The 14,595-nt window shown below is 38.8% G+C and overlaps 1 protein-coding gene across 1 annotated transcript in view; it reads left to right on the top strand.

Moving 5' to 3' along the window:
* Window positions 1–2,832: 2,832 nt before the first annotated feature.
* The window catches only part of LOC134546198 (uncharacterized), a 450,062-nt gene continuing 438,299 nt past the window's right edge, over window positions 2,833–14,595 (top strand). Inside the window, exon 1 of the mRNA XM_063388846.1 lies at window positions 2,833–2,942. Within this exon, the coding sequence (XP_063244916.1) occupies window positions 2,833–2,942 (110 nt within the window). The remainder of the gene's footprint in view (window positions 2,943–14,595) is intronic.

Consider the following 14,595-nt stretch of genomic DNA (forward strand, 5'->3'; position numbering starts at 1 on the left):
GTTCAGAAGTTTGAAAGATTTGGTTCCAGCTGTCGCTATAAATACACATTGTTAGCCTATATGTTACAAACATATAAAAATCTTCATTTACTTGTGGAATTCTTTTTTTTTTTTGCAGTATTAAAAATAGTTAAATAAAAAAAGGATTTTTTTTTAGAGTGATTTAAAAATCCACGCTAACAAACAACAATAATCTTATGAAAATGGAAGTAAAAATATTTTGCATAGACTTATTGGAAGGACTAGTGTACTATATTAGGTACACTCATATTTAACTACTCCCACAGCCACACCAAATTTTATTCTCATGTCATCCTTATATTACATATTTAAATAAAACATATGAGTAGTCCAGTTCCAAAACTCGCATTGTCCTCTTTCATTGGAACAGAGCAAATCGAGAAAAACTGATATGCAAAGAGGTTGTGACATAGCCAACACACAGTAGGTATGAATCATTTCAAAAATTAAATTGAAATATGTTTCTTGAGGTCTTTAAAATTGAACAGTAAACACAAATATTAAAACTATTAAAATAAATTGGACAAGATTTGTTTTGGAACAATACTTTGGACGAGGTGAATTTTGGAACTGCATATAATACAAAATGAATTGTTTTGTAAGGAAAACCAGTAACAAACTCTTTGATTACATCTCGTATTTTAATAATGATGCAAAATACATTATTTTACACAAAATAATATTATTTCTAATGCATATTAAGATCCTACACTTACTAAAGTTTCTCCTTATTTTCTCAATATTTTCAACTAAAAAATATGTTGAACTATTTCAAAACACCCTACTCTCAAATCTTCATCCACCATAGGTTCATCATCATCCTCTTCATGCACAGTTGTTTATTGTCCGGCAAGAATCGTTAGTAGTAGTATTATTGTAGATCCTCCACATTTTTTAAATTGACAATTCACTTGGAAGATATTGTTTCTTAGAACGATCCCTGCAGTAGTGTGACTCAAGGGACTGAAAGGACTCTATAAAAGCTCGAACATTTTGTCTTCGTGCTGTATAATGTTTACTATGACGGTCCCCTCCGCGATTTTATTTCGGTGACGTACCTTTAAGTAACTGTTCTTTACAAAGCCTCTGTACTCTGAATTTGGAGACACCCAATGTATCAAGAAATGCTTTTTGGCATACTTGTACCAAAACACGCCCTGAAGCCTGGCTAAATCGTGGCATGTTATATGTCACAGTAACAGTTTTCCTTGACCCATGTTGAGTTCTTGGACGACTTCTTTTTGGTACATTATTTGCGGCATACCTTAAGATGTAATGGTCCTGTGTTATCTTCTCACTGGTAGCATATAAATTTTGGTGGAAGCGACGAATATCTTGCATGCTTAATGTGCTGCACTTGAACTTTGTCTTGACTCCATGACAACATGTAGGACGTTGTGGCAGTGATTTCGAAGCATGCCTGAAACGAGTATTCACAGTTTTCTTGCCAATCTCTGCAATCTGCTGCAATGACAATGACCATAAACCTCTAAAGTTTCAGTGTTTGCTTTATGTTTACATACAATACATTCATTGGCTGTCTTTTTTATGAAAACACAAAGTGAAACCCAGACTGAAACACAAAAAGTTTAACAGGTTATGGTCTAATTGAATAATGTGCCCTGTTAACATCTTTACCTTAGTTCATTTACTAAATAATACATCTTACCACCTTTTCTTTGCTTCGTTTTTTTGCCCTATTCAGAATTGTTTCGCTGTTTCTTTCTGCTTATTCCTGGTTCTGCAGAAATGATTTTAAAAGTGTTTCGCACTTCGTTTTCACTAGCATCCATGTTTACAACAATTAATAAATTCTTAATATACAGTTATACCAACATATGAATATGTTTATGTGATTAAAAAAAAGTTTTTACCTTCTAAAACAATGTTACATTAGACTTTCTATTATGTGGACATAACCACTTTTGATTAATGCAGTTAGTTTGTTCATGGCTGCTTATAGGACAAGGCGACTTTTGAAACAGTTTTTATATATATGGACAAGGAGAGTTTTGTAACACAAAACCTTGTGGACAAGAAGAGTTTTGAAACAGTACCTGGTTTTCAAAGTGTGTCTGTTATTGGACATGAGGAGTTGTGGAACGTGTTATAATGCTATCTATTGCGCACTTATAAAAGCTGCACAAAACAATAAATAACTCAATTTTCCTTGGTGGGGGACAAGGCGAGTTTTGGAACTGGACTACTCATATAGGCCCTATAGTATATTTAATTTAAATAAAAATAATCTCACATGTTTATATGAATGACAGGATATGTTGCGAATGATTATGCAGCAATAAAATTATTTGCTTCCTGAAAAGAAAATATTACTATTTTAAAAACACTAAAATTTATTTCATATTAAAAATATTAGTAACTAAATATCAAAACTAGAATATTGTACTAATAATTTAAATCACATAAAAAATAAGAGTCGCTCCACAAATAAAATCACTTGCATTACTTTATGAACACACCCCGGTAGCATCCCTGTGGAGCCCGCCATCTGACGAAACGTCCGCCACGTTTCCTAAGGAGAGACAATGCAGCTTGTTTTCAACCTAGCGCCGGGACTGAGCGAGCTGGTGTAATAGTCTGCCTTGGGAGTCCGAGGCGCGCGGACGTGTGTAGACGTGTGCGTGTGAGTACGTTCGTGCCGCGCGATTAAAAGACTTTCAGCTGGGTTCTGCCTGTATTCATCTACCTACACATAAAACACGGCCATATTAGATTGTCAATATGGATGTGTATTAACGTACAAAACGAGTCAACACGCTTTGTGCGAAGTGTCAGAAAAAGCCATTGCCCATGAATCTGCCCAACTGGACGGACGAGACACTCCACGTACAGGAAGACGAACTGGTGGCTGACCATAGACGGACGACTTGGCAGGACATCTCAGATTCCAACAGCATCGGGTGAGTCCATTCTGGCCGACATTCAAATTTCCATAGACAACCTCAAAATAGTGCGTGTGATCAACCTGCATGTTGAAGTAAAAAATTCAAAATATTTGTAAATGCTCTGATGAGCTCTGGGGGTTGGGGGGGGGGAGGGGGACATTACAAATACAAAGTGAAAACGGGGGTAATCGTTGTCAAGATTGAGTTAGATAAAGACAGCCCGTCAATACTGACAGTTGAAGATCGCACAGGCGTGGCCGTGTCACAGACGCGCAGTCTGTGACACGCGCCGGAACATACGTGCAGGCGACCTGCCCCATTGCACCGCGCCGCGACTCGCATGTCGTGGCCGGGGCGCTCATAGGCTCAGGCGCGACCTGGCTCCGGGCAAGAGTGACACACGAGACACCAAGGCGCCGCGGTTAGGTAGTGCCCCTCTCCGGAGAACACCGGTACGAACCCCGACTGGTGACCACAAGTCCGAGAGTCCAGGACAGATGGTTCCCCTTCGGCGTACACTGTCAAACAAGTCTCTCTTGACGGGGCATGGTAAGAGGGGAGGTAATCACTCACACCGACAGTAAAAGGATTGCAGGAATCTTAGTCGCAAATAGGGGGAAGAAGAACAGGAAGATGACAGAATGTCAGGGCAAGAGTGACAAGGAAAGGCGAAGAAACATATAATGCCAGGAGGAAAGGGAGTACCGAGGATTTGCATGGTGTAGGTCGTAAAGAGAAAAAAATTCCGTCACAGTAGTCGTAGCCCCCGACGAGATGAAATTGTCCCCGACAGCCCTCAATCACAGAGAACTCACTCACTGGCCGTCGCTAAGCAGGACATTGAACACACTGTAAGAAGGCCTTTCACGGCTCGCCTTCGGTGCAAAATTAATATCTGTAAAAACCGAGCCGGGTGTGATGGCCAACGTTCTGACAGTTGCAACGGCGAGTGTCTGTGCCATGGAGATGGCACACAAATATCGTGCATTATACAGTCTAGCATACATTCATGCCATTGATGTCATTTTCATACAAGAACTACCTCTAACTCAGATTCCGCACATTGACAACTGCAATGTTTGTACAAATGTAGGCACACAAAGAAGAGGGATGGGCATAATTACACGCAATGGTTACCAACTCATCAATATAAGGATACATCCTTCAGGATGGATCATATCAGGTACACTTTTCATGCCATCGCCACCACCGGACAATGACTTGGTGAAGTTGGCTCTCTGTGTGAATGTGTACTCTCCTTCGGGCACACAAAACAGGCAAGCCAGGACAGACTTTTACAGACACGAAATATTACTGTTCCTAGAAGGTTACTGGAACAAGATGATATTTGGCGGTGATTTTAACTGTGTGTTGAACCCCATTGATCACCATGGTGAAGCCTATCCGACTAACACAGCATTACAAGACTTAGTCACCGCCATACAATTTGCAGATGTTGTTGATATATTACAAGTCCCTCGGCCAAACTATACATTCCATGGTCATGTTTTCAGCACGAGACTAGACCGATTGTAATTTTCTATAAATAATTGCATTTCCGTCATAAGCTATGATGTCATCCCAGCAGCCTTCACCGATCATTCCCTTGTCGTCTGCACTCTATCCTACCCCACACTAATCCCACTTCGCGGACAAAACTACTGGCGCCTGCAGACCCGATTATTGGAACAAGAGGAGGTGCATAGGGACTTACAGAAACGATGGACTACATGGACTGAGCAAAAACAATGCTATGATGATGTAGTGGACTGGTGGGAAAATTGTGTTGAAAAGGGAATCCAGCGCCTCTTTCAATACCATGGCGCACGTGTGCGACGAAAGCAGGCCTCCCTCGTGTATCTATGCCCATCGGGTTACCTGCAGTGTCTATGCCGATGAAATTACTTGTGTAATATGGAGAATGACGAAATTCCCATTACAGAAAACACGCGGTCCAGTTTTAGCCATGCCTCTACAGCCCAAACCAACCCGGTAAAAACGAAAATAATGGACCTCAACATGGGACCACAGGCACCACACACACTGCATCAGGTGGGACCCTACACTATAACGTATTCATGCAGAATACGAGACGGATGGACGAAGTTAACTGTGACTCTATGGCGAACAATGAACGAGGAAGCCTTGTAGCAGCTCGGTGGAATATTGGGATCGGATTCGGAAGGATGCAGTTCGAATCCCACTCTCGCCATCCTGTTTTTAAATAGGTTTTCCATTACTTTTCGAAATAATCGGTATTAACTTATTTACAAAAAATATCAATTTTTTTTAAATATGACACATTATTATATTCAGTGATTATCTGTGATTATAATATATTCATATATATTAATACATATATCAGTTATATTAATAACTGATTGCATTTTATTCATTAAATGGTTTTGTTTTAATAATACATATCTAATTATTGCTACCATTAATTTATTGTACGGGTGCTATCTGTGCTCTTTAGTCTGATACCAAACAGTAATATATCGGTTTAAAGATTTAATAAAGAAATAACTTTTTATGTGTAACATCTTCACTCTCGGTATGCGGAATTTTGTATGGGTAATTTCGTGAATTCGACGGAAGTTATGGAACAAAAATGTGTAACAACTGTATTGCCATCTGTGGCGATTGACGCGAACTAAAGGGTACAAAGTCAAAGGTACACATTAGCCTATATTATAAACAGTTTAATGACTTATTACATGATGGGCAGTATTTTAATAAAATTCCTTGTAGGAAATAACCAGGGTATATTGTTTTTTTAAGTCTTGTTAGTTTTTATCGGAGCAGTTACTATTAGTTTAATTTTTCCGTCTTTCAATCAAATGTTTCGATTAATGACGTAGCGAACGAGCTGCTGTCTAAGTGTGATGGTGGCAAGCCAACTTTACGATTTTAGCATCGAATTCTAGCGGCGGGCGCGGAAAGTATGTCTGTAATTTGCATCCAGAAAAGTACTTGAAAATAATTTTTGCATTTATCTATCACGCTAAACTTTGAAGAGCTAGACGTATTGCAAAATTGATTTTCTTATACGTTGTAAATATAAAGTTTTTGATACGAATTCATTCCTGGAAGTTATATGAGTAAAGTGAGTTTAATAAATAAATTCTTACATTAATATTATTATAACATGGTTTTAAAATTTTAGGTTTATTCCTTTTTGTGACATATGAATTAATCCTTTTAAAATTGGTACATAGAAAATTAATGAATAAATAATTAAATAAAAACAAATAATTTCTAAATAATAATACAATGTTATAAAAATTAGTACTAAATGTGTTCAGTCAGTTAATCAATTTCTGACTAAACTATTTTAATAACAATTATTTTCAATTCATTTCAGCTATTATGGATTTTAATAGAATTAAACTAATCAAGATATCGTGGTCAGTCAATTGAAAGTTTTGAATGGCGCTTTCATATTATGCCGTTAAATATTTGTCACCCGTATTGAACCAAACTAACTATACCCAGTACTAACATATGTAAGTGATTGTGGCTATGAGTGTATTTTTTTAAAAGCTACGATATTGCAAGAAATAAGAAACCCCAATATTTTGTAATTTTTTTTTCAAAAGTAATTTGAAGTAATTTTGCTTAACAAGAATAAACTAGCATAAAATTTAAAGAGAGGATGTGTTTTAATATCTTTACTTTTTTTATTAATTTTTTTTGTGAAATTCACAACATAGCTTAGGCCTATAACCAATTCAGCTGTTTCATGAGTTAAAATACTTCATGAAAATGTGAGTTTTACAACTAACTTTTAAGTAATCATTTAATTCAGTATATGCTCTCTTTTTTTTTTGATACACGAAACATTTATGGGAAACGAATTCACTATGCTGCGTTGAATAAAGACATATTCTTAATTTACCAAATTTTAACAAATATTGTTACGATTTACAGGGTTCGTAAAGGATTGCCCAATTAAAGATTTTATTACATACACAGTTTTATTCATTGCCACTATTTACATTACTAGCAAATAATCTAAAAATGCCAATTAATCAATTGTAATTAAATATGTTGCATCCTCAATTACTCGTTATTATACACCGCACACCTCGCTGGGCCGCACCTCTGGTGCAAATCTCGCCTCAGCACCTTTCGTGGTCCTCCGTCGCAGGACTCCGTCGCCGCACTCCGCCGCCGCCTTCGCACTTCCCCTTCGCCGAGATCCTACTCGACGCCTCGCTCGGAACTTCGCTTGGAACTCCACCGCGCCCGCGACACTATCGCCCGGAACTGAACTCTTCGCCCTGGAACCTTCGTCCAGGGACTTGGCCACTCTATCGCCCAGAAACTCCGCCGCGGGAAAACTCCTGACTCCACTGAATTCACTCACTCTCTGCCCTGGAACCATCGTCCAAGGACTTCGCCACTCTGCCGCACCCGCGGCACTATTGCCCCGGAAACTCCGCCGCGGGAGAACTCCCGGCTGAACTCTCTAACTCTGAGGCCGGCGTCCTCGTCTTATATATCAGCCCAAGCGCTTTCCAGAAATCACGAGCGTGGCTGAGGCCAGTCGCGTCATTCCTCGCCGACCCGACGGCAGAAATCTCTCGAAACACGTGTCGGCGGCTCGCGTAACTCCGCAGCTGTCAGGTTTCGGATGTCAAACTAACAGCGCCGCGCGGGGAGCTGTGGGCTGGAGGGAGGGGAACCAGCGACCCAGGTGCGCACGGCACATCTCATGTTACGGCGGCATATGATGTCAGCCCAGCTAGCTCTGCACCTGCGCGTGACATGGCCTTGCTCACGTTCGTACACTGCCCGCAGAATAAGATGATGCCTGAGTGACCGTTACGGTAGCCTTGCCTTGGAGGGGCGGGTTAGGGGAGTATAGGGGAGGGAGGCCCAGCGCGCATGCGCAGAGAACGTATTCAGAGACTTTCACTTCGCATACCACTCTGAATGAAAACATTGACCAGTCCGCTACGTGCTATCGTGACGTGTTTCATGTTTATAGCTAAAGAGAGAATAGTAAACTGAATACGTATTAAACGTAAGCTATCAACAAGTTCGCAGTAGTGGTTCTTTGTTGTAATGTATAAAATACTAGTACATAATTGTTTGTAAAGTGTTCTCTCGCAACGTTTTTTACCCCACGTGCTGAATATAAAAATGCCACCTACGTTATCTAAAATTAAACAGAAAAAACTTCATTCGCAGGCGCGAGAGGTAGTGTTTAATGTGTTAAATTTTATGGAAAATGAAGCTCGGAATGGTGTGATGTCGTTATCTATTCCTCTTGAACGTGCGCAACTGCGCACGGCGCAAGCAACGGGAGTTTCTCGTGCTACTGTACAACGTATAAAGAAAGAAGGTCAACACATTAACGAAGATGGTGAAGGATTGTTCGAGACGCCTAACAAGAAAAGAAAAAAGTCTTCAAAATACGAACTGGATGGGTTTGACGAAGGAGTAGTTCGTAGGATAATTTATAACTTTTATATCACAGAAAAATGTGCGCCAACAGTGCCAAAGCTTAGGGAGAAGTTGAAGATAGAGATAGGGTTTCAAGGTTGCGATAGCACTCTTCGTAAAATTCTGAAAAAGTTAGGCTTTCAGTGGCGTAAAACGAAATCTCACCGCCTCGTTCTTATCGAAAAGCATGATATCAGGCAGAAAAGAATTAATTATTTACAGAGCATTATGCGTTTCAGAAATGAAAACAGGAATATAATCTATGTAGATGAATCGTATGTGTTATCCTCGCATGTGCAACAAAAAAGCTGGGCAGATGAAACATTAAACGGTGTCCTTCGGCCAGTAGCGAAAGGGCAACGCCTTATTATGATACATGCTGGCGGTAAAGATGGATTCGTGCCAAATGCCCTCGTTATGTGGAAATCACATCAAGCTACTGGTGACTACCACCACCAAATGAACCAGGCCAATTATGAGAAGTGGATTAGGGAAAAACTCGTACCAAACATGCCAACAAACAGCGTCGTGGTATTGGATAATGCACCCTATCACAATGTCCGCGTAAACAAATCGCCAACATCTTCGTCAACAAAAGATGATATGAAAAAATGGCTGCGAGAAAACAAAATTTCATTTACTGAAGACATGCTGAAGCCAACATTGTACGAACTTATTAAAATAAATAAGCCACGGCACATAGTGTATTCCGTCGACCAGATTCTTGAAAGTTTCGGTCACACACGGCTCCGACTTCCACCCTACCATCCCGACTTGAATCCCATTGAAGGTATATGGGGTAAAGTTAAGGGTATTGTTGCATCAAAAAATGTGTCCTTCAAAATAGATGATGTGAAAAGACTTTGCGAAGAACAATTTGAGAGCATGGGAAAAGAAGATTGGGTTCCATTTTGTAATCATGTTGAAAAATTAGAGCAGGAGTATTACAGCCGGGATGTTCTTTTTGACATTGAAATCGACAAAATAATAATTACACTTGGCGGTGTAGACAGTAGCAGTGAAGATTCCAACTCTACCGAAGATGAAATGGAAGGAATTGGAATTCTTGAGGAGAGCGAGTAAATTGGTGACTTTATTATTATTAATCAATAATAGACTGTAAGTAAATGTTTTTGGTAGTGTACACTACTCTTTTTTTTTTCAATCGAAGAACTTGTAATTTCTCAGTTTTTTTTTTAAAAGTGATTTTATTAATCTATAATATAGACTCAATGTTTTTGGTTTGTGTATACTACGCCAGCTTGCTTCCCTTCCCCTTACAAGCTTTTTGAACGTTCGTGACGTCACCCAAGCATCAAGTTATCCTGCGGACAGTGTAACAATATGTAGACAGTCTTTTAGTACTCACCAGTGATGTGTAATCAACTAACCTCGGTAACGAGAAAACTCACATGTTCTCATGTTGCAGATAAACTTGCAATACGTAACTCAGACAAAAAGTTTAAAAAACAATTCTTTAAAAAATATGCAGTTTATGATAAATATACGAAAAGTGTGTTTTCAATTACATTTAATGACGCAAATCACAAGTAGTTTCCGCACCCGCCGCTAGAATTCGCTGCTGGAACAGCTACGTCGACTATCGAATCGTTGGAATTTGCAGAGATAAACGTTATAACATATAATGAAACGGTTCCGATAAAAGCGAAACAAACACTTGAAAAAACAAAATACTAAACACCGGTTTTAACCTGATTTTCAACAATGATATATTTTTTTTAATACTGCGTATCTTGTTAAACTTCACTAAACAGTTAATTCTATAACGTTTCCCTTTGGTTTTCTAAACTTTGGTTGACGCCATACGTCACAAAAGGCAGCACATTGGTTTACGCTATTTTGACTGCAATTCCATGCACGAAATACTCCTAGCAAATGTTGTTTGCAGATAGCTAAGATATTAAACATTAAAAAAATTAAGTCATCGTAGTTATAATTGTATGTGAACGTGGAAAAATAATTCCATCTTGTACCTGTGCGCTTAAAGCATAACATGTATATAATATTGTTGCATGCGGCTATCACACACACGTGTTAGTTTCCTTATGGTTTGTTATTGTTCAAAGTTATGGAAAATAGTTAACTATGTTCAAGTTTAAAATAGAATTAGTCAACTATTAATACTGGGTGAATAAACCGGTCGTCAATACCATAAGAAATCTTATAATTACTTATTTTAAATTATAAACGTATCTACATTAATTTGATTTATGGTGACAAATTGGCTAATTTGTAAATTTTTTGGCGTTGGAAACAAAGAAACATTTTCGTGAAGTATTTAAACTTATGAAACTACTGAAATGTTTATAGGCGATTTTGTTATATTCGCAAAAAAAATTAATAGGTCGATAGAAAAAAAATGGTGGTAAAGATATTCAAGCCTATGCTCTTTTTATATTTTTAGGGATTTGTATTTGGTTACGCAACATTATCCAAATATGTATTCGATTATAAAAATTTTACAACACATTTGATTCTTTTATTTCCACATATGTAATAGCGATTCCAAAAAAAAAAAAAGCTCTAAGCTGCAATCGCACATACCAGTGTGTGTGGTTGAATTCGTTTCAATACGGGTGACTTGAAATGTCAGTAGCTTAATATTTTGAAAGCAGTTTTGTTATGTGTGTTGTCTGACAAACACTTTAGTGAGTCGCGCCCATTTGTGGGATTTCATGCTCTTACGTAGCCTATCTATTTTTATATACTGCTGTAATCTGTTTGAGGAATTGGAAAAATCGTCTTAGAAATATTTGTGTTTTTTCCATGGTACACGAAAATTAAATTTACTGAAAATATGAAAGAAAAATTACTTAAATTCATGAAGTGATAAAATGCTTGGCATGTCGTTTATGGTCTACATTTTTTGAGGCTGATATGGAAGTTTATGGTTTGCCAATATTCAGATAATTTTCACTATTTCGAAACAATTTTGTTAAACACTTATGGGTAGGTGTTTCTTATAAGCTATTATGGTTGCTTTGTGAGCCCATGATAACTTGTAAATCTCCTTGACCGTTAATATAATTTCATAAACTTTGTTTGTTAAATTTTCAACAATTTTTCTGGTTATGTAGGGGATATATGTAGATTATTTTTTCCAGCGTTTATTTTTTTAATGTGAGTATTTTTTTTTTTAGGATTTTAAGAATTAGAGAAAAATTATTTATTTTTTACTACAAAAACATTTCCGCCAGAGATTTACAAATTCACAAATGACAAGGAGATACCAAAGTTTGAATATTTTTTTATTTGTGGGTTAACGGGACACACATTTTTATGACGTATTGTATTTATTCAAAATAAAATAAACGGAAGGGCATTAGCAGATTGAAATGTAAATTGGTTCACGTTTGTGTTACCATTTCACCCCAGAGCATATTATTCTCAAATATTAATCCTGAGGCCATTATTGAAATGGGAGGCGGAGAGAGGGTGAAATTCGTTTTGAATTTCCCCCCAAGGGTCTGCTTGGCATTTTGAACTGTCTGACTCTCTACCCCCCTCCCCCCCCCCCCTCAAACCCCCAGGCGCTGATGATCAACTGCACCGACCGTGCAGAAAGGGCGAGGACCCTATCTGCACGTAATGACAGTTCCGCCGAGCTTTCCAAATGCTAACAAAATCATTTCCTGCGCCAAACAACCGCTATAAAGCAATTTGAAATCTACTGCAACGGGGTTGGGGTTGGGGGGGAGGGGTGGTTGAAGGGATATAATGACTTACAGCTATCAGGTCTGATGGCGAGATGGGGGAAGGGGGGAAACATCCATATCGCGTTATGTTCCTCCCCCAAGCCCCTCTGTTGGACGACCACCGCTGCGACGTTAATGGTACATCCTGAAACTTCATCCCCAACCCTCACCGACGCTCGCGGGTCGACTTGGAGTTTGTGTCCCGTGAGCAGCGCGCGAACTCCTCTCGTTGCAACGACCCGAGCTTCTTTCAGTGAACGCGGGCGCCTGCCTTCACTGTTTACGACAGTGGAATGTGGATAGTACAGACCTGAAGTGACCACTCCCAAAATTCCAACTACCCAAACAGTCTATTCATACATACAATGCATAGTTTTGGTTTAGTTTCAGGTCTAATGACTGCCTGAAATTTTCGTTCTTTTAAAAAATAAAAACAATATATGTATTGCTAAATTTTGTGTGCACCTACACACTGGACTTAAACAAAAAAAATACTTTACTTAAAATCTATGTATTTTTCACGAAAACAAAAATTCTGATCGCTCATTAGACTGCATTAAGATATGCCCGCGATTGTATCCTTGAAAGAGAAGCCACTGTCCTAGTTTGCCAGGCCATTCAGGACGCGTTTTCTCCCGCACCGGATGGCTGTGATTGGTGTGCTGACGGTAGAAATGTGCCTGAAATAAACCCAGCCGACCACGAAATACTGACAATGCTTAAACGTTTTAACACGCAGTTTGGTCTGAAATATTATCACGAAATACGCATGGCCCTACGTATACCCCCTACATGCATGCGAATCATAAAAGATTTAAAGCTGATTACTTTATTTGGGGTACCAGAGTATACCGCAGTATCTCTTTAGTGCACAACAGCATAATGTTCATATACTTATATAAAAAAATTAAATATGATGTACGCATAATTACAAAATTTCAGATTTTTTTTATAAATTAAACTATTAAAACAGAAAAATATAATACTACGTTTATTAAGTATAAAAAATTTGAACTTAGTTTTTTTTATCCAAGTTTCAATTTATGAAGCTATAAACAGAAATATTTTGTTAAGTTTTTTTCAGTAGTGTACAGATCAACGCGAGAACACTTCGAATGACGTAGTTATTTGGGAATTTTTTCCCGAGAATTTCACTGTTCCAAAACTTTATCATAGTGACCAATTGGAAGGCGTGAAAAGTATAAAAATCTATGACAAGCGTACACAATTAAATTAGCTATTTCTTGGCTTTCGAAGTCGAGACAAGTCGCAGTGATAGCTCAGCCTCGTGCGACAAGATAGCTTATCCAACTCGTTATTTTATAATTTTTGCAATGGTGAATTTAAATTTAATAAAATCTTTTGGACATACAGCATTGCAGTTTTGCACTCTTTGTCACGGAAAATTTTAATAATGAAAAATAAAAACGGAACCAAAAAACCTACAAAGAACGGGCCTAAATCACCTGATGCAAAACATTTAATATCACACGCCACAGAATTTTCCGTGAAAGTTATTCAGTAATAGAAAAAATATCACCACATTCAAACAAAGTGGGCTAACAACGACGAGCCAGTTTCAACTAAAACAGTGGATGAAGAAAAACATAGCAAACCGACGAACCTAACGATGATACAAAACATATTTTGCGGGAAACACAACGACGACAGCACAGACGTACATACAGTAGGCTTCCTATGACAAAACAAATGAACCGTTTCGGGAAAGGTTATCTGGTGCAATAAGACTTACGTTTTCCACGACAAAGTGCTAAACTACAATGGCATATGTCCAAAGAATTTTAATAGACTGGCGACAAGATCCGGGATTAAACTTTTTACTGACAAAACTATTATCCTACACTGGAAACGATGTTGTTTACAACTTATAAAACACGAATGTCAAGCTTTGTAAGCAGTGCAGTTGGTCCAGAGAACCTTGGCTCGAGTCGACTTTGCCGACGGCATGATCTCCCACGAACCTCGCACTTCTCCGTGTGCCCGTGTTGCAAGGAGGGGTCCGTGTCAAGATTTCGCCCCCAGGGCTTCAAAATGTGTTTCCTGTTTCCAGACACAAGGCACCCCTTCGCTCCTTTCCTTCAACCCCCCCGCCTGGAAATGGGTTACCAACCTCATAAATTCAGCGTTTCCCGGCGCGACCCGACCGTGCAAATAACATTTCTGTTTAAATTCCTCGGTCACCTTTTTTTCTTCTTCTTCTCCCTTCTCTCGCCTTTCCCCCCTTCTTCATATCCTGTAACCCCTGGGGCCAAGCGATTATGACAGAATTGTCGGGCCTCCTCTGGTTCTGTTCGGCGAAGTGCTGCGACCCATTTCCTTGCCAACCCGCGCCGAGGATATTAAAAAATATATATTTTCAGCGCAAAATTTGCTTCTCCCGGGCGCCTTACCTCCACCTTCGCTCGTCCCCCCTTTTCCTTTTATCTTCCTGCCAGACTCCTTTTGTCCTTCCTCGAGAAGTTTTAAATCCTCTTTCTGGT

The sequence above is a fragment of the Bacillus rossius genome, chromosome 1 (assembly GCF_032445375.1).
Source record: "Bacillus rossius redtenbacheri isolate Brsri chromosome 1, Brsri_v3, whole genome shotgun sequence".
In the NCBI taxonomy this organism is placed as follows: domain Eukaryota; kingdom Metazoa; phylum Arthropoda; class Insecta; order Phasmatodea; family Bacillidae; genus Bacillus; species Bacillus rossius.